This window comes from Oncorhynchus mykiss, chromosome 6 (assembly GCF_057628025.1).
Source record: "Oncorhynchus mykiss isolate SJ-2025 chromosome 6, ASM5762802v1, whole genome shotgun sequence".
NCBI classification, from domain to species: domain Eukaryota; kingdom Metazoa; phylum Chordata; class Actinopteri; order Salmoniformes; family Salmonidae; genus Oncorhynchus; species Oncorhynchus mykiss.
In genome coordinates this window covers 50,211,337-50,236,869 of record NC_143027.1, presented here as the reverse complement: position 1 = coordinate 50,236,869, position 25,533 = coordinate 50,211,337, and the positions used below count along the sequence as shown (strand labels likewise).

The 25,533-nt window shown below is 41.5% G+C and overlaps 2 protein-coding genes across 4 annotated transcripts; one reads left to right on the top strand and one right to left on the bottom strand.

Annotated features, from left to right (window-relative positions):
- The first annotated feature begins 2,219 nt into the window (after nucleotides 1-2,219).
- nudt18 (nudix (nucleoside diphosphate linked moiety X)-type motif 18) lies at nucleotides 2,220-16,420 on the top strand. 2 transcript variants are annotated; one of them, XM_021606714.3, is made up of 4 exons: nucleotides 2,220-2,455; nucleotides 5,175-5,358; nucleotides 10,876-11,089; nucleotides 11,397-16,420. In XM_021606714.3, the coding sequence occupies exons 2-4, from the start codon at nucleotides 5,209-5,211 to the stop codon at nucleotides 11,996-11,998; spliced, it is 966 nt and encodes a 321-aa protein (XP_021462389.1). In that variant the 5' UTR covers nucleotides 2,220-2,455; nucleotides 5,175-5,208; the 3' UTR covers nucleotides 11,999-16,420. The 2 variants fall into 2 exon arrangements, with proteins under 2 accessions (XP_021462389.1, XP_021462390.1); XM_021606715.3 differs by lacking the exon at nucleotides 5,175-5,358 and having other exon boundaries at nucleotides 2,318-2,455.
- Nucleotides 12,702-25,445, bottom strand: fhip2b (FHF complex subunit HOOK interacting protein 2B). 2 transcript variants are annotated; one of them, XR_016496730.1, is made up of 17 exons: nucleotides 25,214-25,435; nucleotides 24,188-24,266; nucleotides 23,824-23,993; nucleotides 23,632-23,736; nucleotides 22,168-22,287; nucleotides 21,697-21,912; nucleotides 21,390-21,586; nucleotides 18,677-18,794; nucleotides 18,497-18,573; nucleotides 17,197-17,389; nucleotides 16,827-17,019; nucleotides 16,459-16,599; nucleotides 16,147-16,237; nucleotides 15,890-16,033; nucleotides 15,505-15,645; nucleotides 15,303-15,403; nucleotides 12,702-13,689 (listed from the first exon to the last, which is right to left on the bottom strand). XR_016496730.1 is itself a non-coding variant. In XM_021606713.3 (17 exons), the coding sequence occupies exons 1-17, from the start codon at nucleotides 25,262-25,264 to the stop codon at nucleotides 13,563-13,565; spliced, it is 2,244 nt and encodes a 747-aa protein (XP_021462388.2). In that variant the 5' UTR covers nucleotides 25,265-25,445; the 3' UTR covers nucleotides 12,702-13,562. The 2 variants fall into 2 exon arrangements, 1 of the variants encoding a protein (XP_021462388.2); XM_021606713.3 differs by having other exon boundaries at nucleotides 16,847-17,019; nucleotides 25,214-25,445.
- Between the last annotated feature and the right edge of the window lie 88 nt (nucleotides 25,446-25,533).

The window sequence follows — 25,533 nt, the reverse complement described above, 5'->3', positions numbered from 1 at the left end:
GTGTCTAGCAACAGAGTGTATGCATTGGCTGTACAGTTGTGGAGGAGGAGACTCAGCCTAGGAGAAAGGGTTAAATATCAGTGCTTGTCTGAATGCAGCTGTATTGACCCTTTGGGAAGAATTAAACTTGGTTAAGCTTTCCTAGCGTCTGTGGAGTCATTTACTCTTAAAATTAGAACCTTACAAAACTAAGTGAACCCCACACATCGTTTTCTTATGTAAGAACTACTAGCATACTAATTAAACGTGCTTCAATATCTTTTATATTGTTACCAATTTCACATTTATTCTGAATGAGGATGGGAATTAAGAATCTATAGCAGTCAGCATTATAACATCTTTCTGTAGGGTTCAGGGCTCAAAATGAAAACCTGCCTGTCTGGAGAGTTTCAGCAAATTTGGAGAACTGCGTTCTTTGGTAAAAGAAGATTATCCATATGCATTGGCACATGATGTTAAAAAGTGGTATCAGGCAACATTATTTGAGTGACAGAGAGAGTTACATGAGTATCCACGTTGAGAAAGCATCCCTTACTACAGATCATAGTCCACTGTCTACTTTAATAGGGGCCATAGCAACTCATAAATAGTGTCTTCAAAGTGAAACACAATGTCTGACAAAAAGCTCTAGGTCTTTTAATGAGGTATTAATTTTGTAATTTACAAATGCAAGCAAATTATATTATTGGTAAACAATGTCTTAATGCCAGCATAACCTAGTGACATACACTATATATATAGAACTATGTGGACATCCCTTAAAATTAGTGGATTTCGGCTACTTCAGCAACAGTGTCTGGCCTTCACAGAGCCCTGACCTCAACCCCATCGAACACCTTTGGAATGAATTGGAATGCCAACTGCGAGCCAGGCCTAATCGCCCAATATCAGTGCCCGACCCTACTAATGTTCTTGTGGCTGAATGGAAGCAAGTCCCCGCAGAAATGTTCCCACATCTAGTGGAAAGCCTTCCCAGAAGAGTAGAGGCTTTCTCCTATAGAGCTAAATTTTTATGGAATGGTCTGCCTATCCACGTGAGAGACGCAGACTCGGTCCACAAATGCGCTGGCTTGGCTACCTAGAACTTTTCATTCCACATTATTGATGGAAATTATATTTTTAATTACAGGTGCATACTAGATGATGCACCCTGCATAAAGCAAGCTCAGCCCTATTTGTTCTATTGTCCAATTGCAGTTGTTGTGCAACCCCCTGCTCTTTTAGTCTCAAATTCATTCAACAATTACAAGATTGCTGTAGTTCGACAGGTCTTTCATCTGCCCTCGGGTTTCAAGTTGGAAAAACTCATAGCCCACTGAGTGTTTTACAATGTTATGGTTGGAAATCTGTCCAATAGAGACCTTTCACTATTTACAGGAGTTCAGCGATCCATACATCAGAACCAGCATCATGCCACTATGAGGCTGAACAAGAATTGTTCCACTGCACCAGGTTACAGAGTGATGACACATTCACTCGACATCTAGACTGAGTACACTTTTACAGTCATTCCATGTTTGCTTCATGCATTATCATCCTGTAAAATAAAGTACATTTTGTACATGCTCTTGGTTTGCTTTACCTTTACATTAGTAAATGTTGCATTACATTGACATTTTTTGTTGACTTATTCTTATCCCTTTTGGTTTTGTTGGTGATACTTTCTGTAGTCGGATCTTTTTGGGCCAGACTATGATCTACTATTAATGTTTAGGGTATTTCATGTACATGCATTGCCTAAATTAGTGCTGAAGAAAAATGGGTGGTACAGTAGTAGCTAGCTACAATGCATGGATGACTCACAGTATTGCTATACTATGTAAACAGAAGAACTCCCAAGAAAGAAAAATGGTTAACTTCAGTGGGGTAAGGAAATGTTCAGCCTTAAATACATTTGATTAGCTAGCCGATTTCGAGTTTTGTTCGGCTTTCTATGGGCCGAACAATGCTAAATAACGTTAGCTATGCTAACTAACATTAGTTTCTACTTGGTAGCCACAAGATTGTAACGTTTCACAGGTTACAGTTGTCTAATATGTTACTCGTTTTCGCGTAGACGGGTTGTTATAACGTTTTGAAATGTGTGTGATGATTTATGCGCACTATGCATGATGTTAACGGCAAACGATGTAGGAACTCCAAACGTCTCTGCTTGTTAGCTACTGTGTGAGTTATCCCGGAAGAGCTTGCTGGACCTGAAAGTGCTGGGGCGGTCCTTTGTAAAAACAATAGGTCATGATTCGTTCAAATCGAAACCGGGATATCCAACCAGTGTAGGGTGCCGCCTTGAAGTCTGAGGTACAGACTCAATATTAGCGTTTCTTGCAACACATCAAAGCCTCTCAACTAGTCAAGGACGTAAAGAGGCCGATGTTAGTAAGATTAGCTGAGCTCACCTGTCAAGTAAACACGCCAGCCGAGTCCGACGGTCAAAGTTGATGTCACTTCAGTGAAGGTAATTGGTATAAATACCACCAAATGTAATTTCTAATTGTTACTTTGGTAATGTCGAGACGTTAATTTGCACACCCATTCAACAGCGACATCAAAACAATGCTGAATGGCTGTCCTAGCTACAGTAGCGCACCTACGATATGTCTTTAAATATACCAGATAGGTACAATGTAGTTTTTTATAGGGGCATCCATAATAATACGGCGCACCTGGAGAAATTAGGGTCACGTAACTTGCTCAAGCCGACAGTTTTGACCTTGTCACACGTGTATTCGAACCAGTGAACTTTAATTAGGATACTGGCCCACTGCGACAGGCTGGCTACTTGCCGCCGGAAAAGCGATACTTGCATGCGAAATTTTAGCCACTGAATATTAATTAACATGTCATTGCCAATATCTGTACAAGGAAAGATTTGTCAAAGGGTAAAATCTACTAAACTTAGTCCACTCTGTTAGTAACCGATTATAGTTTTGGAAACGGAACTGTATCGAGATCAAATGTTTCGTCGATGAGAAAATTCGCAGAATTTCGGCCAAAATCCATCTTCTCCTTTCCCACTGCCGGTCACTGGGCTTCCTCTTACCACCATATTTGGTAGTGAGTGGAAACGCCAACCGGATGCTTCACATTTATACATCCAGTGAAATGTCTCATTATAAACTGGGTGGTTCGAGCCCTGAATGCTGATTGGCCGACAGCCGTGGTATACCAAGGCTATGACAAAACATTTATTTTTACTACTGTAATTACGTTGGTAACCAGTTTATATTAGCAATAAAGCATCTTGGGGTTTTGTGATATGGCCAATATACCACAGCAGAAGGCTGTATCCGTTGTGCATAAGAATAGCCCTTTAGCTGTGATATATTGGCCATATATCAAACCCCCAAGGATGCCTTATTGCTTAATTGTTTGAAAGGGATAATCAACGAGGGGATATGCAGTCTATGGAAAATAATGAACTACATGGAAAGTGCGTTCTAAGACCCGCTGGCAGAGTGGAACTGACCTTCCATGGAGTTGCATTATTTTCCAGAGTACACATAGAGCCCCGAGTTGATTATACCCTTTAATACCATGGCTATAATTTAACACATTTGACAGTAGAAATGTGTTCAACATCCACTGAAGTACATAGCAAGTTTACTAGATGGCTATAGTAGTCCCCATGGTAACCAAACAGACTTGCTAGTTGAGCTAACCAATCGATCAGTCCAAGCTTGCCACTGACAATCAAATTTGACAATGCCAATAATGTTTTCAATTAGACTTTTTCAAACGCCGCTCAAACATAGAACATTAAGAATTAACTCTAGCCATTGAAGTATACAAATATAGTGTGTGTTCTAGGACGTTATACCATGGCATTGTTGAATACTCATTTCTTATTGGCTTGAAGGGCATTCTAGAGCGTGCATTATTTCCCTATAACGCATGTTATATCGGCACAGCAGAATTCAATGGCTATAGTTCATTCTTACAACATTTCGTTTGAGCTGCTTTTTAAAGCAAAAGTCTAATTGAAAACATCGGTATTGTTGAATTAGATTTTCATAATAGCAAGCTAGGACTGATGAAAGCAAGTGTTTGGTTACCATGGCTACTACTGTAGCTATCTATTTAATTTGCCAGCTACTGCAGTGGATGTTGAACAGATTTCTAGCAGCAAATGTGTTTATCACTTTTATTCCATGGCTATAATTTATCAACAAGGGGCTATGCATTCTATGGAAAATAATGAACGACGTGGAAGGTGTGTTCCACAACGTGCTAGCTGATGTCAAATGTATTTCTCAACTCCTAATATTGAGCAAATTACTCATTGGAGCCAATTACTCACCGGAGCATCTGACATAAGCTTTGAAAAAGCACCCGCTGGTAGGCTCAGTGTAGCAAGTGCTGCTGGTAAGCTTTCTTGACTTGGGCATGGTTTATAGATAGGGCCATGCCTCATTCATTAAACATTAGCTTACATTTTCTATCATCTGACTCTTTCTGCCAACTGACACACACCTGTCACCAACCTAAACAAAAATGTACCTTTTTTTCTTGAGCTTACTGAGTATACACCTGATCTTTCCATGAGACTGACCAGGTGAAAGCTATGACCCCTTTTTGATGTCACTCATGAAATCCGCTTCAAATCAGTGTAGATGAACGGGAGGACAGGTAAAAAAAGAGACAATTGAGAATGTGGGTCATTGAGAATGGGGCAAGGAAAAATATTTAAGTGCCTTTGAACGGGGTAGGGTAGTAGGTGCACGGTTTGAGTGTGTCGAACTAACGCTGCTGGGTTAAGTTTCCCTTGTGTATCATGAATGGTCCACCACCCAAAGGAAATCCAGCCACCTTGACAACTGTGGGAAGCATTGGGGTCAACATGGGCCAGCATCCCTGTGAAATGCTTTTGACACCTTGTCAATGCCCCAGTGAATTGAGGCTGTTCTGAGAGCAAAAGGGGGTGAGGGGGGTGCACAACTCAATATTATGGTGCTCCTTATGTTTGGTATACTCAGTGTATGTCCTAATGTTACAACAATTCAGTGAAAAGCATTAGCTGACACACCCAAAAATGTTTGTGGAGGTATTGATTAACAGAAAATAAATGATCCAAAAATGTTATGAATAAACCAACATTTTGACAGTGATTGAGATTTACCCATTCAATTGTTGGGAGCATAGATGGGATGTGCAACTTTCTATGCATCTCTTTGCAGGGACCAGGCTTGTCCTGTGGGGTCACCTGCAGTTATGAATGTGAACAATGATGTGGAAAAGCTTTTAAATGGTGAAGGACTAGAAGTGAACGACGAGTTCGATTCGGCACCCGCAGAGGTCCAAGCAGTTGCCTTGAGGAAAACGATAACCTACATCGTCAGCGCTGTCATCTTCAATGAAAAGGTAGTGAGCAATGAACTCTGTAAGGATAAGGGATTAATTCACCAAGCTAAAGAGCTAAGTTAGTTAATTAGGTCACTTACTAACCTGACACGTTACTATTCTATCATGCAGAAGTCCACATGGCCTAAGGACATTAGACTTCTGTGGCCTTTGTCTAAAATAAATGTACAGATGGAATTGATACCCCTTGACTTAACACAGCTTGAATTCAAAATAGATTTCTTACCCATCTACACACACATACACACAATACCCCAGAATGACAGTGAAAACATGTTTAGAAATTAACACAGAATGAAATACAGAAATAAGTTTTGATTTGTGTTCACGCCCCTTTGCTATGACACTCCAAATTGAGCTCAGGTGCATCCATATTCCTTTGATCATCCTTGATGTCACACCAAACTTTGAGTCCACCTGTGCCAATTCAATTGTTTGGACATGATTTAGAAAGACACACCTGTCTATATAAAGTCCCACAGTGCACATCAGAGCAGAAACTATTCCATGAAGTCCAAGGAATTGTCCATAGATCTGAGAGAATTGTGATGAGGCATATCTGGGGAAGGGAATGTCGTGTCTTTACTGTCATTACATTTTAGACTTTGTTTTTATCAAAGATTCTCTATAATTAGTATTACGCGATCTAAATGATTAATCATGTAACTAAGTAACTAGGAAGTCGGGGCACCAAGGAAAATATTCAGATTACAAGGTTATAATTTCCCAATATAACCTTTCAGATATTTTCATATCTGATCAATAGTCTTCTGATGAATTATTTACGTTACCTCACGTTAGTCTCATTCCAAACGTCGTAAATTGTTGGTTATCTGCACGAACCCAGTCTTCACTGAGTCATCCATATCAATTGTCTTAAATCATTTATTTATTAAGTAATTCACAGAAATGCATAAACAAACAGTAAATATGGTTACAAGAAATGATAGGAGAATGTGCCCTAGTGGGCTAAACCGGCATTGCGGCTTGTTAGACAAAAGGGAAGTGGGGGTCGACCAAGAAGTCAGAGTTAACAATTGAAATGCTAATCCTTTACACCTGAACGCTCACTCTCTCATTCGGGAACAATTGCAATCAATGTATATTTACGCTCAGTGTGTCGTCTTGATCTTTGTTGAAAAGTTAGTTTCTGTCCTCCCTCTCTGTCGTGGTTAGAGTAGATTGTTCAGAGTGACATTCATTAATTTAGTTATAGATTGGATATTTCGGCGGTTGTCGTTCTTCGCGTTCAATGATACCGAATTCCTAGCTACAGACCAGTAATTAATAAAGACTTGTTCTTATTCTGTTGGTATCGATAGTCTAAGAGTTTAACCACGTGGTATGGTTAAGATTCAGCAATGGTCTGCAACCTTTGTCCCCTCGTAATGGAGGAAAACATGGTCTGATTAGAATTTCTCAAAGTTGGTTGTATTCAGAATTGCAGAAAAGGGCTGTCCCAGGATGCTTGACACTAACTGGGCTCATGGGCAGTCCTCTGATTTAGTTAAACTCAAAAGGGAATTGGAGTTTCCTTCATTACAATCCAAAATCACATTACACAATTTTACAAACAGTATCATACTCATTCATCTTATACAACAATTAGATGTAAACCTCATGAGGCTATTATATGAACATAGTTATGGTAATGTGGCCACACAGTCTCCCATGAGCTTCCCCAAGTTGTAACAAACGGACTAGTTCGTAGCCGGATTCTTCACCGATCTTTATTTTTTCTTAAAATTTTACCCCTTTTTCTCCCCAATTGTTTTTTTTTGGTAGCTACCATCTTGTCTCATCGCTACAACTCCCATACGGGCTCGGGAGAGACGAAGGTTGAAAGTCATGTGTCCTCCGATACACAACCCAACCAAGCCGCACTGCTTCTTATCACAGCGCGCATCCAACCCGGAAGCCAGCCGCACCAATGTGTTGGAGGAAACACCTGGCAACCTTGGTTAGCGCGCACTGCACCCGGCCCACCACAGGAGTCGCTGGTGCACGTTGAGACAAGGATATCCCTACCGACCAAGCCCTCCCTAACCCGGACGACGCTAGGCCAATTGTGCGTCAACCCACGGACCTCCCCGTTACGACAGAGCCTAGGTGCGAACCCAGGGTCTCTGGTGACACAGCTGGCGCTGCAGTACAGCGCCCTTAACCACTGGGAGGCCCTTCACCGATCTTTTATACCTTCTCCGGAAAACATAAACGTTGTTCTGAGGTGGAAGAAATTCCTTTGTTCTCTATGAAACTTCACTCTCTCTATACTGTGTGGCCATGAGGAGATCATCAGGAATTTACGACCTCTCTCTGACCACAGCAGTCTAGTTGAAGGAGGAAAGGGGAGGCAGGGAGAGGGGGATGGGGCTTGCTGTACCCAAAGAGGGCAACTTCATGACAGGTATAAAACAATTTCTAGAGTGTTGAAAGTTTCCAAGGACTCCATCATTGGGAAATGGAAGAAATGTCAAACTACTTTGCCTAGGACTGGACATCCAACCAAACTAAGCAACTGGGCAAGAAGGACCTTGGTCAGGGAGGTGACCAAGAACCCAATGACCGAACTACAGAGTTATTTGGATGGGATGGAAGAACCTGCCAGTAATAATCATTTAGTTATCCCAAAATATGATTTGGCACCTAGCCATGCAATATCATAAGGTACCGCCTTCATTACCTTGTTTAGGTAGCTAATTGGATCCCAGGGCGGGGTAAAATGTACATATGTTTTCCACTTTTGCAGACAGCTGCAGCTAGCTTTTAAGCTTTGGTAGTGGCGCACTGAATAAAGCTAGTCGGCAAAGCTTTGATCAGCAAGGATATCCAAAAATGTCTGGGTGCTGCCAAGAGCAAAAACTGAGGACCATGGTGAAACCGATGCCGAGTAGCCTGACCAGAGGTTGAGGAGAGCAGCAAATGCAATACCCACCCATTCCCCTCGCCGCCTGCTGACCAACAAGATCGAAATGAGCCATGGCCTAGCACCAGCATGAGGGTAACATCACAAACACCTGCACCTCTGTTACCCCAGCCACTAGCACCTGACAACATCTGTGAGGAGCCAGCACAGGTTTGTCTCGACACTTACCTGTGCCGCATTTTCAGTAGAAAGCTCCTGGTTCAAGAACAGAGTGGCTTGAATATTCCCGCAAGGCAGATGCTGTCATCCTCTGCTCCAATACTAATTTGGATAGAGCTTCACTCAAACTGGCTACTCAACTTGGAAACATGCCAATGACAACACTAAAGGGCGGGGAAGCATACCTCTTTAAAAAGCATGTGAAATGCATGATTATGAGAAACATGAAGCGCAATGGAAAGAAATCCACTCCTGTGAATACTGAGCAGCTAATAAATTATTTCAGGGATTGTGGATCTTGGGAGTTTATTGCAGTAAATGAGCGTCCTTTGGGAAGGAGTTTGGATGCGATTGACTGAGGAGGAGGAAGCAGTAACTTTTGAGAAAAGGCAAGGAACTTGCAAAATCATTTAGCACAATTCCACGTAATACAATACATCATGACCTTCAGAATGAAATCATAGCTCGCAAGATTGTCAGAGGAAATTGGTGAATTGTGGTATACATTGAAAGTAGATGGAACCAAAGATCCAACTGGATGTGATTAACATTTCTATTGTTATTCGATCTATAGACGCAAATAGTGTGCGAGAGCGGTTGCTGCCAATGGCAACAAGCAAACAATGTGATGCTTTATCACTTACTAACCTTGTTATCTCAGAGCTAACAAATGTTGGCCTCAGCATTAAATATTCTAAGTCAATGCTACGACAGGGTTAGTTTGATGTCCGTGAAACACGGGGTTGTGCAGAAAATATTGCAAGATCAATTGAATCACTTAATGCCACATGTGATAACTTTAAATCACCAACTGCATTTGAAATGGGGTGCACGCTAGGTCGACTGAGGAGGCAGAATGCATTTTTCAATGTGTGTAGCTCCCTGTACAAATTATTTGGGAAACCCACGGCTGCTGCACAGCACACTGGGGAAAACTTAAGACTACTTGATCAGAGATGCTCTGGCCACCTCGGCACAGTGTCAGTAATTTTGAAATCAAGTGACCGTGAAATCAAGTAAACAGCTCTGTAAAATCGAGTCTACTCACGTATATGGCACAGATGTGAGACTTGAGGCCAAGGCTTATTGTAAGCAGCGATAGAGCCAAACTTTGAGTTTATTGCTAACATGACTTTCAATTCTGGGTCTCCATTTCTGAACACAGCAACTGATCTGCACGTCGGTGTCAAACTTATCCAAGTGCGTTGAAAAACTCCAGTGTGACAATGAATTTGAAAACCTTTGGGAGGCATGCCAGGAGGGCATGAGCACCTCAGCTCCAAGTAAACAACAGATACTGATGAGAAACTCTGGAAGAGTATGTAGTTGAATGCACAGTGCGTCAGCATGATTATGGAGACGATAGGACGTGTAAACTTTTTTTTCAGTACTTTGGATGCCGTGCTGGGGGAAATGTCATCACGATTTATTGAAGGAAATAGTCAACTGGTGGAAGATCTGTCCCATGGATCCTGAGACTTTAGGGTGTGAACAAGGTCAAGCCATTGTTGGATCTAACCAAAACTGAACCAGTGGAAGCAGAGTTTGTGGCTCGCACATTCTTGCAAATGGAAATCGCAACCACTGCCAGCCAGCAACAGCAAATGGACGCTACAAACAGGCTGACCACACTACTCACGTGCGCAAGCGTTGCAAAATATATTTAGAAATCTGTTCAATTATTGCGCTTGCAAGCGTCTGTGTTGCCAAGGGCTAAAATAGAAATCGGTTCTATTTCTGACACAGATCGCACTGCAAGTCCTGCCTCTCCCATCTCATTGGTTTGTAGAAGCAGGTACCCAAATGCCATCTCCTCCTTGGTTATAGCCACGTGGGTGACTGAGATGAACGATTTCAGTGGCGGTATTGCACCTAATTTATGAAAAGTTGCCAATCACAATATAAAGTCCAGAGAAGAAAAAGCCTGGAAGGAAGAGAGATGACTAGAAACGATTCGGTTGACCGTTTTATGTGGATTAATTGTCGGAGTAGATGACTTTGCATTTCAGGTAAAATAACAACTCAATGTTTATCCCAGGACAAATTAGCTAGCAACCGCAAGCTAGCTAAATTTGACAAATTAGCTAGCAAGTGCAAGCTAACTAGCTAAATTGCCATACATGCTTTTTGACTTGTCCCCAAATTAATATAATTGGTTGAGTTTGTTTGATATTTTAACCTGCGTGTCATGATCGCGTTTGGTGTGGACAAAATGCACGATGCCGCACAGATAAATGTTTGTACATTTGAACAGAACAGTTTTATTAGAGCTCCCCATGGATTTAACATGCCCCCTCAGGAATGTCATTCTGGAGTAAGGTCTGCAAGGGGTATGAATAGTTCCTGGTACTGTTAAAAAAAAAAATTAAAAGACATCTCATTACACTTTTCATCAAAGTGTATCTTATTGTGTGTGTCACCTGTATTTGCAGAATGAGGTGCTCATGGTGCAGGAGGCCAAGGAGAATTGCTACAAACAGTGGTACCTTCCAGCTGGCCGTATGGAAGAGGGAGAGAGCATTGTGGAGGCCATGAGAAGGGAAGTGAAGGAAGAGGCTGGATTCGACTGCAAACCCATTACCCTGGTTCTGGTCCAAGAACAGGGGCCGCAGTGGATCCGATTCGTTTTCTTGGCGGAGATTACAGGTAAAAGTTTATCCACGTATTACAGCTTTTCATACAAATAGCAGGCTTAGTTGTGCTCAGCTTATATTCTTCAATAATAAGTGGGTGGGTATATACACACCTTTCAGCCACACCTGTTGCAGGTGTATAAAACCAAACACACAGCCATGCAATCTCCCTAGCCAAACATTGGCAGAATGGCCTTACTGAAGAGCTCAGTGACTTTCAACAAGTCAATTTGTCAAGTTTTGAACTTCTTGTTCCTCAGGAGTCGGCAGCATTGATTAGTTACTTTTCACTGCTGTTCCTGCATATTTTCCTCCCTTAGGAGGCTCCCTGAAGACGATGGCAGAGGCTGATGCAGAGTCTCTCCAGGCTCAGTGGTGGGACCAAGACTCCCCACTCACCTTGAGGGGTCGTGACATCCTCAGACTCATCGATACCGCCCTGAAATACAGAAAGAAGCCCTGGCATCCTGTGGCTCACCCTATAGACATGTGCTGCCATGTTGTTGTACAGCGACTTCTCCTCACTTTCAGCAGCTCTGATGGGGTGCTTTGGCTCCTTTTGGGCAACATTAAGGACCTGCACCTCCCTGTGGCCGTGTCTGTGAAAACCCACACAGTCACATGGGCGGCCAACACATTGGTACAAGAGGCCATGCCCTCCTCCTACTACGACCTCAACGTCAACACAAGGGGAATCCTGGGACTACAGCACAATGGAAGGGTCCCTGGGAAGACAGATGGACTCTGCTTCAACACAGTGGTGTCTTTGGAACACACTGGGGAGGGGCCACACACCAGTCAACCACCACTGATCGAGAGCCCTCGCTTTCAGTGGTACAAAGTGGAGAATCCTCAGCTAAGAGACAAGATTCAACAGAGAATAACTACTGGGTCCTTCCTTCCAGTGCATAGTCTCTACTAAGGGAGGTGGTGAAATGACATTCCAAAAACAATACACTTTTTACTTGAAGATGATTTTGGGAATACGTGGGGCAAGTACCTGTCTATGAGCGGCCAAAATACATATGTACCTTTGAGAGCAGACATTACAACGTTTATCAATTTGTACATTTGTCATTTAGCAAACACTAATCCAGAGCGACTGACGAGTACATTTTTACTTTTTCGTACTGGTCCCCCATGGGAATCAACCCTTGCGTTGCAACAGCCACACAGGACCACCATTCTGAAAACTGCTGGAAAAGATTGTGAAAAATGGACTGCAATACAGAATAGGGTCTATAAACTTTTGATCAAACGTTCAATCAAGTCTGCTATTATTCAAAAACTACATTCAGCTACCAATCATGATCTAGCTTCATATGATCCATTTTAGATAAGCCACATGAAATCTAATACCAATGCAGAAAAATCAAATTACTGTTATGACAGGTTGACTCAGCAATATGACATTGTGGCTTCTGACAGAGTACGAAGCAAAAATAATCTCTTCAGCTATCACATTGTAGTAGAGGGACGCAAACTTCAATGCAGATACTCTCAGCATTATATTTGGTTGCACTGCTGCTCATGTTGCTGAGTCTATTTAAAATTCAAGCTAAATACTTTGAGGCTCATCTCAATTAAGTGGCATGATCATACTTTACAAAGGATTGTACAGAGACTGATGTTTAAAACAATGTATTAAGACCGATGTGTTGTGACCCTGGTCCACATAAGACACCAGACATCACCTCAACACAGAAATAAAACGTGAGAAAAGGCAAGCACAGGTTAGTGTTTTTTGTCGTGAATCTTGTTCTGGAAGCAACTCCAGAGTGGTTGCTAGCTGGCACAGCCACGAAGTACAAGTCTTTTAAACCTAACCTTGTATTAAAACATTTGCTTTTTGGTATTAATTTATTTAGACTTTGTACCTGGCCCATCTAGCGGAAACCGCTCTGTTCTGCCTCCAGGATGGACTCATCGCCATGCAAACAGAAAGTATCAATAGTTAAACTGGATGACGCACAGTTTTAGGTTGTTCCAACCAGTCTCACAGCCCAGATGATCATGTATCAAGCTTCATTAAAAGTGCTGACCCAGGATCAGTTTAGTCCATAATGAACATGATCCTACATAAGCACTATGAATACCGGCTCAATCCTCATTCTAATACATGTTTCAATATCTCAGGAACCAGGGATAGCCTACAGCAATCTTATATACGCAACTGTTACAAAGACGAGATGGAACGCAACCTTTTACATTGATTTGACCGACTGCATACATTACTTCCAGGTGTGATAATTTGCTTAAGATAGTCATTATATAACATAAGCTAAACTCAAAGCAAAACATGTCAGCATTTACAATAAACTTAAAAATGGAGATGAATCTTACACATTTGCTATTCTCCATCTTTGGAGAACAATTAAATGCCCTTGTACCTCCGGTCATCTATGGCTTTGTTTACTCGTGCAACCAACAGAAGTAAGCAGCTGTGACTGGTGTCGTCCGTCTGACTGAGTGTTCCGTTCAAGGATTCACAAGGTGTCAGTGTTCTGCAAGTTTGTGTTGTTGGCAGGAAGTTTGACAAAGGCAATGGCTGCCAGCTCCTTACAAAACTCCTCCAGGATGATCACTCCCTTAAGCAGGGGCATGTGATCCACTCTGGGAAAGCAAGATCCACACAAAATCATTGTCATTTCCTCAGTCTGCTTCTCAGGAGGGTGGTTTTTGTTATTAGGAAGAACACATGTATTGGTGTAGTGGCCGGTCAACGCACATTAATGGCATTTACACCTTTTTTATATTGCACAAGTGTTTTACGCACATATTGCATTGAAAATATAACTTCATTCAGCGTGCATGGTGATCAGGTTAACCACTACATCACATTCAGGACGCACACACTTACCAAATAATTAATTTCAACTAATATATACAGTGTGTATTCAGACCCCTTTTCCACATTGTTACATTAGCCTTATTCTAAAATTGATTCTTTTTTTTAAATTGAAAAAATGTCCTCAATCTGCACACAATACCCCATAATGACGAAGCGAAAACTGGTTGTAAATGTACTAAAAATAAAACGTATTCAGACCCTTTGTTATGAGACTCAATTGAGCTCAGGTGCTCCGAGACAGGATTATGTTGAGGTACAGATCTGGGGAAGGGTACCAGAAACAAATTGTCTGCAGCATTGAAGGTCCTCAAGAACACAGCGGCCTCCATTCTTAAATGGAAGAAGTTTGGAACCACCAAGACTCTGGCCAGCCCAGCCTAACTGAGCAATTGGGAGAAGGGCCTTGGTCAGGGAGGTGACCAAGAACTCGATGGTAACTCTGACAGAGTTCCTCTGGAGATGGGAGAACATTCCAGAAGGACAAGCATCTCTGCAACACTCCACCAATCAGGCTTTTATGGTAGAGGCGCCAGACAGAAGCCACGCCTCAGTAAAAAGGCACATGACAGCCTTGAGTTCGCCAAAAGACACTTAAAGGACTGACGATGAGAAACAAGATTCTCTGGCCTGAATGCCATTTGTCACGTTTGGAAGAAACCAGGCACTGCTTATCACCTGGCCAACACCATCCCTACGGTGAAGTATGATGGTGGCAGCATCATGCTGTGTGGATGTATTTCAGCAGCAGGGACTAGGAGACTAGTCAGGATAGAGGGAAAGATGAACAGAGCAAAGTACAGAGATCCTTGATGAAAACCTGCTCCAGTGTTCTCAGGACCTCAGAAGGGGGCGAACATTCACCTTCAAACAGTACAACGACCCTAAGCACAGAAAAGACAACGCAGGAGTAGCTTCGAGACAAGTCTCTGAAGTCTCTGTCCTTGGGTGGCACAGCCAAAGTCCGGACTTGAACCCGATTGAACATCTCTGGACAGACCTGAAAATAGCTGTGTAGCAACACTCCCCATCCAACCTGACAGAGCTTGAGGATCTACTTTGAAAAATGGGAGAAACTCCCCAAATACAGGTGTGCCAAGCTTGTAGCGTCATACCCAAGAAGACTCGAGGCTGTAATCGCTGCTTCAACAAAGTACTGAGTAAAGGGTCTGAATACTTACGTAAAATGTAATCAGTTTTTATAAATTAGCAAAAAAGGTATAACACAGTTTTTGCTTTGTCATTATGGGTAGTGTGTAGATGAGGGGGAAAAACATTTAAATTCATTTTAGAATAATGCTGTAATGTAACAAAATGTGGAAAAAGTTAAGGTGTCTGAATACTTAACAAATGCACTATGTTTCTCTATGGCACTTACCCAGACTCCCCATCCAGGCCCATCAGCTGCCTTCGGACATGCACAAGCTTCTCTGTGAAGTTTGGGATCACCTCGATCCTCTGCATCAGTTCTCCTATCACCTGTCAAACCAGGAGAAACATAATTAGGAATGTATTTGTGAAAACTATAGCTCGGTAAAACCTCAAAGACAAGGAAGGAGGTGAGTGTAGTGGTCACCCACCCTGATGAGCACAGAGAACAGGGAGCGGGCTCCAGGGGCCAGGATGATGTAGGGGTCCAGCAGGTACTCATGGAGGTGGGGGTGAGGGAACACGGCCAGCCTGGACAACACAGATGTCACCTGGAGGTTCAGCTCATAGGGCTAAGAGAGAGAGAGACACACACACACACGTCACAAGTGAGGGGATGTTTGTGACTAAACACAGCACTCATGGTGGTCACTAATGTATTATGATGACTATGCAATAATTGTACCATATACAAAACACAGTTGTACTGAAAGTGTGCCATCTTGAGAGCTTGATTGCAGACATGCAAAACATTTTGGGATAGTATCAACAGTGGACCAATGAACAAAATACAAAAATAAATCCCTTCAAGGCTACCTGCTCAAGGATCCGGCCTATTCTGTCAAACAGGACTTTGAGGAAGTGACCTTCGAAAAAGTCAGAACTGGATACAGACAACTCGGTTGGTTTGAGGGACTCCGGCCAATCCCAATCGAGCGAGAATGCAGTGCACTCTTTAAACTAGATGTAAAAAAAGAAAACAATCTAATGTTTTGCATTAGATCTGAGACCTAAATGTATGCAATTATGCTACTCGTGGTAATGACTTTCACTACTTGAAGTTCTCCGCTCACCTGCTCATGAGCATCATGGACATAAGTTTCATATCGGGCACCTTGGACATGTTGAGAGGTTTTTGCTTCCTGAGGGACCAAACACAGAAAACTGCAAAACAAAACGACAGTATAAAGTTTAAAAACTGTAAAGCGAGTTATAGCTGCTAAAATACAAGAAGTAGTTCCTTCATGAGAGATGTCTGATCAGTTTTCTTTATGACCCGAATGAGGGGATGAATGTTGTGCCTAGACTCAATTAACCACCAGTAATAAAATTAACTGCATAGAGAAATGTATCCGTGTTCTATTTCATTTTGTGTTTAATGGCACCTGTTTACAATGTCCAATGCTTGAGTTTGCCCACTGCAGCGATGTTCTCTGATGAGCTGTGGTCGATGCAGAAGCTGCTCTGAGCTGTTGAATTCATCCTCGCCGTACATGTCAGTGAAGAAAGGGTCCTCCTCTAGTTCTCTGTTCAGGTACAGGGGGAACACAAAAATATATGGATAGTATAGAAGCCATTCCTGAGTGGTATTGATGACTGTATACTCCATTTGGTCTGTCATGAACTAGTCATAGTCATGATGAACTAGTCATAGTCATGATGAACTATGCAATTCACACAATTACAATGGCTCGTAACAACCTTGATTTTTATTAGCCCCTACAGAGAGGTCATCTGTCCATTGGAGCTCTACCTCTGGATGAGTTAACTCACTCGTTCTCCTCCACGGGATCAGTGTCAGTGAAATGCCTGCAATCATCCCCTCCCCCCAGAGTGCGTGTCAAGTAGCAGCGGTTCTCCAGGTTCCTCAGGACCAGGTTGAAGAGAATGTCCCTGTGAGGCTTCTGTAGAAGCGCTTCAAACAGGAGCAGAGTAGTGATACTGATCTAGGAGGCAGAGAGAAAGTACAGCACGTCACCAGCAGTAACCAGAAATAACGCTGGTACTTTCTTAGTATAGCTTAACTATATTCATAGTAGCAACATGAGAGATGTGAACTCCAGTTGTCTTGTCTTTATGTTCAGCCTTTACTGAGGGCTACAGTAGCAGCATCTTCAGCTTACCTCATCGGAGATGTGGTCACAGTGCTCTATAAGTTGATAACGCAGCACATGACTCTCTGTGTCGAAGCGCTGCTCGCTCTGTGTTTGTCTGCCTAGGAGGAACGAGACCAGCTCTTCCACCATGGCAGGGGATTGGATGTGACGCACCGAGCAGCACAGCAGCGCAGTGTTCACCAGCACGCCCATCTCAGACCTAAAACACAAACCACTGTTTAATAATAGTCCCTATGTCCCAGATACAGTGCATTCGGAAAGTATTCAGACCCATGGACTTTTTCCACATTTTGTTACAGCCCTATTCTAAAATGTATTAAATCATTTTTTCCCATCAATCGTTATACAATAAAAAAAAAACAGAAATACCTTATTTACATAAGTATTCAGACCCTTTGCTATGAGACTCGAAATGGAGCTCAGGTGGATCCTGTTTCCATTGAACATCCCTGAGATTTTTCTTCAACTTCATTGAGTCCCCCTGTGGTAAATTCAATTGATTGGACATGATTTGGAAAGGCACACACCTATCTATATATGGTCCCACAGTTGACAGTACATGTCAGAGCAAAAACCAAGCCATGAAATCGAAGGAATTGTCCGCAGAGCTCTGAGACAGGATTGTGTCAAGGCACAGATCTGTGGAAGGGTACAAAATAAATTCTACCACATTGAAGGTCCAAAACCAGTGGCCTCCATTCTTAAATGGAATAAGTTTGAAACCACCAAGACTGTTCCTAGAGCTGGCCGCCCGGACAAACTGAGCAATCGGGGGAGAAGGGCCTTGGTCAGGGAGGTGACCAAGAACCCAATGGTCACTCATGACAGTGCTCCAGATTTCCTCTGGAGATGTGAGAAATTTCCAGAAGGACAACCATCTCTGCAGCACTCTACCAATCAGGCCTTTATGGTAGAGTGGACAGACAGAAGCCACACTTCAGTAAAAGGCACATGACAGCCCACTTGGAGTTTGCCAAAAGGCACCTAAAGACTCTCAGACCATGAAAAACATGATTCTCTGGTCTGATGAAACCAAGATTGAACAAAGTACTGAGTAAAGGGTCTCAATAGTTACGTCAATTTGATGTTTTTTTTAAATAATCATTTGAGAAAATCAAAAACACTTTTTGATTTGTCATTATGGGGTATTATGTGTAGATTGATGAGAAAAAAAATATGTAATCCATTTTAGAATTTTGCTGTAATGTAACAAAATGTGGAAAACGTGAAAGGGTCTGAATACTTTCCGAATGCACTGTATATGTACAAAACCCCATTGGAGAAAATGTAAGTGGGGGTCACTTACATTTGGAGCAGCTCATGCTGTAGAACACCGACAAGCCAGCAATGGTGAATTTCTTTGGCTAATTTCACAGCGAGGCTCTACAAAAACATCAAATATAATGCACTCGACATCCTCTCTTGGTGGAAACTCAATTAAATAGTCAAGTATTTCTGCTTTTTAATTATTATTATTTTTTGTTACCTTTGGTGCCTCCCTCATCAGATGGTCAAGGAAGTCCAGCCAAGCGAAAAAGCTCTCCATGTGCTCACTACCAGGAAACGACTGGCTTTCCTGCTTACCGCTCTGAGAGAATGCAACACTGCACAAAACATCAGGTCCATTACTAAATCAAAACAAGATGATAACTCTACAAGTAAGGTTGTGGGGCTTGCTTTAGCTCTAAGTATTTTTGTGGTAATGGAAGAAGTTTAAAAGTTTTACTTTACTGCTTTAAAACAAAGCAGTTACATAGTCAAATTTTGTAAAATAATTGGTCTCATTACTTTGATAGATGATAATCAACCTTATTATTTTGGATTGTGGGGCAGTTAGATCATAAAAAATGTCTAAACTACAGTTGTTGCATTTGACAACTGCAAGACAGGACAAAGTGATCTGTCAGAAGATGGGAATAAAAGGCAAGATCAAGTGGACAACACTTAGGAAAGCAAAGCAACTGAATCATTCATTATGTGGGTTTCAGATAAATAGATCCACAATATACTTTTGTAAAATGTGTAATGTAAATTAAGTTTGATTTTAGTTGAATGATAATTTAATGAACGATTCATTTTTCTGAGTGACTTGTTTATTTTAGCAGTTTGTTTGACCTGTTGGCTGTAATGAATTCTACAGCATGATTAATATGCGCACCTCTGGTGTCTCTGGAGACGTATTCTGACCAACAACTGTCTGTCCTATATGAGTGCAGTTAAAATAGATCATGCTACAGACAGTAAAAAAAAATTAAATAATAATTACCACATTTAGAACTGATAATTGATCACATGGTGCAAGATGTCATGTAATTAATTGATTATTGAACATTATGATGGACACAGCTTTGTAGAACCAAAACATAAACAGCCCATCTGCTCAACAAACTCAAGAACAAAATTTGGGGTGCTGCAGTTCGAACGATAATGAACTTATCACCCATATGGCAGTCAAGCAATGCATTCCGAGTCATTCAAAATTTAGTCCGGTTGCGGTCACAACTAGACCTTGTTTCAAATGTACCAAGAAATAATCTTATTTGTATTAGATGTCGACCGATTAATCAGAATGGCCGATTAATTAGGGCCGATTTCAAGTTTTCATAACTAGTCCAACGCTCTAACCACCTGCCTCACGAGGAGCCCGCCTGTTACGCAAATGCAGTAAGAAGCCAAGGTAAGTTGCTAGCTAGCATTAAACTTAATCACTAGTTATAACTACACATGGTTGATGATATTACTAGTTTGTTTATCTAGCGTGTCCTGCGTTGCATATAATCGATGCAGTGCGCATTCGCGAAAAAGGACTGTCGTTGCTCCAACGTGTACCTAACCATAAACAATGCCTTTCTTAAAATCAATAACACAGAAGTATATATTTTTAAACCTGCATATTTAGCTAAAAGAAATCCAGGTTAGCAGGCAATATTAACCAGGTGAAATTGTGTCACTTCTCTTACGTTCATTGCATGCAGTCAGGGTATATGCAACAGTTTGGGCCGCCTGGCTCATTGCGAACTAATTTGCCAGAATTTTACGTAATTATGACATAACATTGAAGGTTGTGCAACGTAACAGGAATATTTAGACTGATGGATGCCACCCGTTAGATAAAATACAGAACGGTCCCGTATTTCTATTTTTCGAGATGAGTTTCCGGATTCGACCATATTAATGACCTATGGCTCGCATTTCTGTCTGTTATTATGTTATAATTAAGTCTATAATTTGATAGAGCAGTCTGAGCAATGGTAGGCACCAGCAGGCTCATAAGCATTCATTCAAACAGCACTATCGTGCGTTTTGCCAGCAGCTCTGCCGTTTATGACTTCAAGCCTATCAACTCCCGAGACTAGGCTGGTGTAACGCTGTGATGTGAAATGGCTAGCTAGTTAGCGGGGTGCGCGCTAATAACATTTCAAATGTTACTCGCTCCGAAACTTGGAGTAGTTGTTCCCCTTGCTCTGCATGGGTAACACTGCTTTGAGGGTGGTGGTTGTCGTTGTGTTCCTGGTTCGAGCCCAGGTAGGAGCGAGGAGAGGTACAGAAGTTATACTTTTACACTGGCAATACTAAAGTGCCTATAAGAACATCCAATAGTCAAAGTTATATGAAATACAAATTGTATAGAGAGAAATAACCCTATAATAACTATAACCTAAAACTTCTTACCTGGGAATATTGAAGACTCATGTTAAAAAGAACCACCAGCTTTCATATGTTCTCATGTTCTGAGCAAGGAACTTAAACGTTAGCTTTCTTACATGGCACATATTGCACTTACTTTCTTCAACACTTTGTTTTTGCATTATTTAAACCAAATTGAATGTGTTTCATTATTTATTTGAGGCTAAATTGCTTTTATTGATATAAGTTAAAATAAGTGTTCATTCAGTATTGTTGTAATTGTCATTATTACAAATAAAAACTTTTTTTTATATTGGCCGATGAATTGGTATCGGCTTTTTTTGTCCTCCAATAATCGGTATCGGCATGGAAAAATCATAATTGGTCGACCTCTAATTTGTATGCCAAACGTACATTGTTTAAAGCACACTTTTACAAGTTTCACAAATTACAGAGCCAATAAGCCCCTTGTGGTGAACTGAACGAGAGGCTTGTAGAATCATGAGTATTTTGTGCTTTCAGTACATTGTTCGCCAGAAGGGCTCATGCATGCTCTGGGCCACTAAACTCACTTCCAGTGGGTCTGGGGGAAACTGTGGATGTCTGCAGGCTCCAGCGTAGCCGGGAGCTGGCTGAAGAGCTCACACAACCTCTCAGCTAGTAGCTGACACAGTGGGGTGCTTTCAGCCAGGCACACAGCAGTATCTTCCTTTGGTATGCTGACAAGGAGCAGCAAGCTCTCAAATGCTTTCAGTGCAACTCTGCTTTTCTGAACAAGGAGACAAAGAAATGTGGCAAATTATTGATAGCGTGTTCATTTACAAGCCTCAAATTCATGAATTATGTATTGGTTTGTAAAATAGTCCTTGCTGAACACACCTGGCTTCTGCTCAAGTGGACCAAGACATGGATGAGGCCTGCATTGGCTGGGAAAATAGTTGAGGGAGAGTCAGTGGGTGAGTGCTGTTGAGGACTAGAGGTGGAGGCAGGGTTGGAAGCTGTGAGGTAATTGGAAGACACAGTTTCTCCACTTCTCCCTTTTTCTGTATCCTCAGAGGTAGAAATAGACCTCTTGGAGTGATTATCCTTTTTAATCTACATGACAAGTAAAACAGTGTAAAAAAGAAATAAATACATCAATCATACATTGACATTACTTCAGATGATGCAATGAAATCAACTACATCTAGTCAACTACTGTCAAACTAATGACGTGATAAAGTACTACTACCACTACTTTTAATTTTCGAACTTCTACCATTAGTACTACTATTCAGTATGCCCCTTGCCTACACATGTTTAGTGCTTGAAAATGCACAACCAAATCAAAAAGGTTGAATTTTAAAGTACCTCTAAAATGTAGTTGAGAACATACGGATCTTGTTTCACCCTGGAGCAAACAACAAACATAAACTGAGCCTCCTCCTTCTCAGTCTGCGATCCCGGAAGACCACACAGACGAACCAGCTTCTGTTGAGAGCAATGTCAGGAATTTTGGGAGGACAATTTTACAGTTAAGGAAAGCACATTTAAAATATCACTTTATCTTGGTAAAGAGACAACGATAGATAATAGTATTTCACAGAATGCGGTGGTAGCCATGCTGGTTAAGTGTGCCTTGAATTCTAAATAAATCACAGCCAGTGTCACCACCAAAGCACCCCATCACACCACCTCCTCCATGCTTCACGGTGGGAACCACATATGCAGAGATCATCCGTTCACCTACTCTGCGTCTCACAAAGAAACGGCAGTTGAGTCCAAATCTGCGATTTTTGGTTTATCACACCAAAGGGCAGATTTCCACCGGTCTAATGTCCATTGCTTGTGCTTCTTGGCCCAAGCAAGTATCTCATTCTTATTGGAGTCCTTTAGTAGTGGTTTCTTTGCAGCAATTCAGCCATGAAGGCCTGATTCATGCAGTCTCCTTTGAACAGTTAATGTTGAGATGTGTCTGTTACTTGAACTCTGTGAAGCATTTATTTGGGCTGCAATTGCTGAGGCTGGTAACTCTAATAAACTTATCCTCTGCAGCAGAGGTAACTATGGGTCTTCCTTTCCTGTGGCGGTCCTCACGAGAGCCAGTTTCATCATAGTGCTTGATGTTTTTTGCAACTGCACTTGAATAAACTTTCAAAGTTCTTGAATTTTTCCTGATTGACTGACCTTCATGTCTTAAAATAATGATGGACTGTCATTTCTCTTTGCTTATTTGAGCTGTTCTTGCCATAATATGGTCTTGGTATTTTACCAAATAGGGCTATCTTCTGTATACCACCCCTACCTTGTCACAACAACTGATTGGCTCAAACGCTTTAAGAAGGAAAGAAATTCCACAAATGAACTTTTAACAAAGCACACCTGTTAATTGAATTGTATTCCAGGTGACTACCTCATGAAACTGGCTGAGTGAGAGAATGCCAAGAGAGTTCAAAGCTGGCTACTTTGAAGAATTGCAAATAAAATATATTTTGATCTGTTTAACATTTATTTTGGTTACTACATGATGTCTTCACTATTATTCTACAATGTAGAAAACAGTAAACATAAATACAACTTTGACCGGTACTGTGTATAAATAAGGTATTTATTTTTTATACATAACCAAAAATGGCTAAAAACCTGTTTTCGCTTAGTCATTATGGGGTATTGTCTGTAGATTGAAGGATTTTTTTTATTTTTTAGAATAAGACTAATGTAACAAAATGTGGAAAAAGGTGTCTGAATAGTTCCTGAAGGCATAGTTCCTGAATTTCCAACAGCCATAGACAACAACATAGTGACAAACAATAACCAGAACAAATGACTCCTTACCTGGACTGGCCTATACACATTGAGGATGTGAAGCATTGGCTTTTGGATTTGTACCAGGATCTTGGAGAAGAACACCAGGACCTGCTGGTTCATTCCTGGGGGGTACTGGCAGGACGAAGAGATCAGTGTCGAAGAGAGGGTTATCAAAACGTACTACAGATGACAACATTTCACCTGCTGTGTGTGTGGTACCTGTGCTTTGCCTAGGGTGCAGAGGGTCTCCAGCAGTTTGTGCTGTAGGAGGTACTCCATACAAGGGCCCATCTCCTCCTGCCCCTGTTGGGCCTCTTCGAAAACTAAGATATCCAGCATCTGCTTCAATCGCCATGGAATGTCTGTCTGCTTTACAGGCCTCGTTTGACCTGGAAAAGCATCACAGTTGAATGCACTCTCAACATAGGCCATTATGAACACATGCCGAATATGACAGCAGTATTAAAAGGAAATAGACCTACTACCGACAAGTTAGTTCGCAATGTAACTCAGGCCAAGTTCGCTTGGTGGCACATCTGGGGTATTCAACATTTTCTTAATTTCAACAGTGTCTCAATCTCACCAGTAGTTTCAATGTAATAATTGGTTATCCCTTTCCAGTGGTCCACAAAAGAGTCCAATAAATTTACTGGCGGCTCCCTCTAGAAAATAGAAGATTGGAAACATGAGATGATTCAGCTCAAAGAATGTGTGCCTAAATAATTATGTCCTATCCAGCACAAAACATATTCCATTGATCAGTTGCGCTTCGCCCTGTCTTGTATGAGCTTGTCACTCTACCCATCCCCCAAGAAAGTTGCCCACTGATGGAATGTGGTATCATATGTATGTGGAATTCCACTTGAGCAAATATGGAGTCAGGTCAGTCTAGTCCATAGAGAATGTTAGAGGTCTCCAGTTGCCAAAAAGCTATATTAGCATGGCAAAAGCCAATGAGGGCTTCCACTATTTTAATGTCGTTAACTGGTTGTGACTTCCAATTTCTTTGGCTGATCTCTCCTGGTGATTATGTTGGAGTCATGTCCAACCGGGTCATCAGCCAATCGTGAAGAAGAAAATTGCCTACTTGCTTTCACAGGCGCTATAATATCAGAGATACAAAGATGAGTAATCTATCTATCTCTATGGGATAGCTGGAAATCTTTATCAACAAACATTTCAGACGCCATGGCATAAGTAGTTTTAAGGTAGCAAGCTAACGTTAGATACTTGCCGAATGATTAACACGTATACACAACTTCATAATAACATTGGCATTATTCAAAAAACATATTACACCAAATAAATTAATCTAGATAGCTTGCCACCATTTTGTTAGCTAGTATTGACTACTTGGCTAGCTAGCCAACGCGTTGGATTAGACTGCAACTTGTTATTTGGCGCTTCATTTAACTAAATGTTAGGTCTGTAAATAGTTAACTTTTAGCCGCTAACTAACTTTTTTAGCCGTTGGCTAACTTTATATGGGACAAAGTCAAAGAAAAGTAGTTAGCTGCTGCTAGCCAATTAGCTTGCATCATACAGTGTCTACCCAGCTAGTTAAATCCAGGAAGTGGAGTACGAAAAGGGCTTGTCAACCAATACTTACGGTCTCCAACGCCTGTTGAAAGAGGTGTGTCAGTTTACTGAACATATCCATTATTTTCGTCGAATTAATAAAACGTTTTACAAAACATGGTAAACATTTTTCCGTTTGCTAGCTCCAAATACGATATTGCCACAGATAGAACTAGCCAGATGTTTCACCGGATGTATAAATATGAGGCATCCGGTTGGCGGTTCCACTCACCACCAAATATGGTAATGAGAGGAAGCCCAGTGGCGGGCAGAAGTCTTTGCCTAGAAGTTGAAACATTTATGCATTGTTTAGAAGGAGTGCGAGGGCATTTTAGTGTGGGCGTTCCCTAA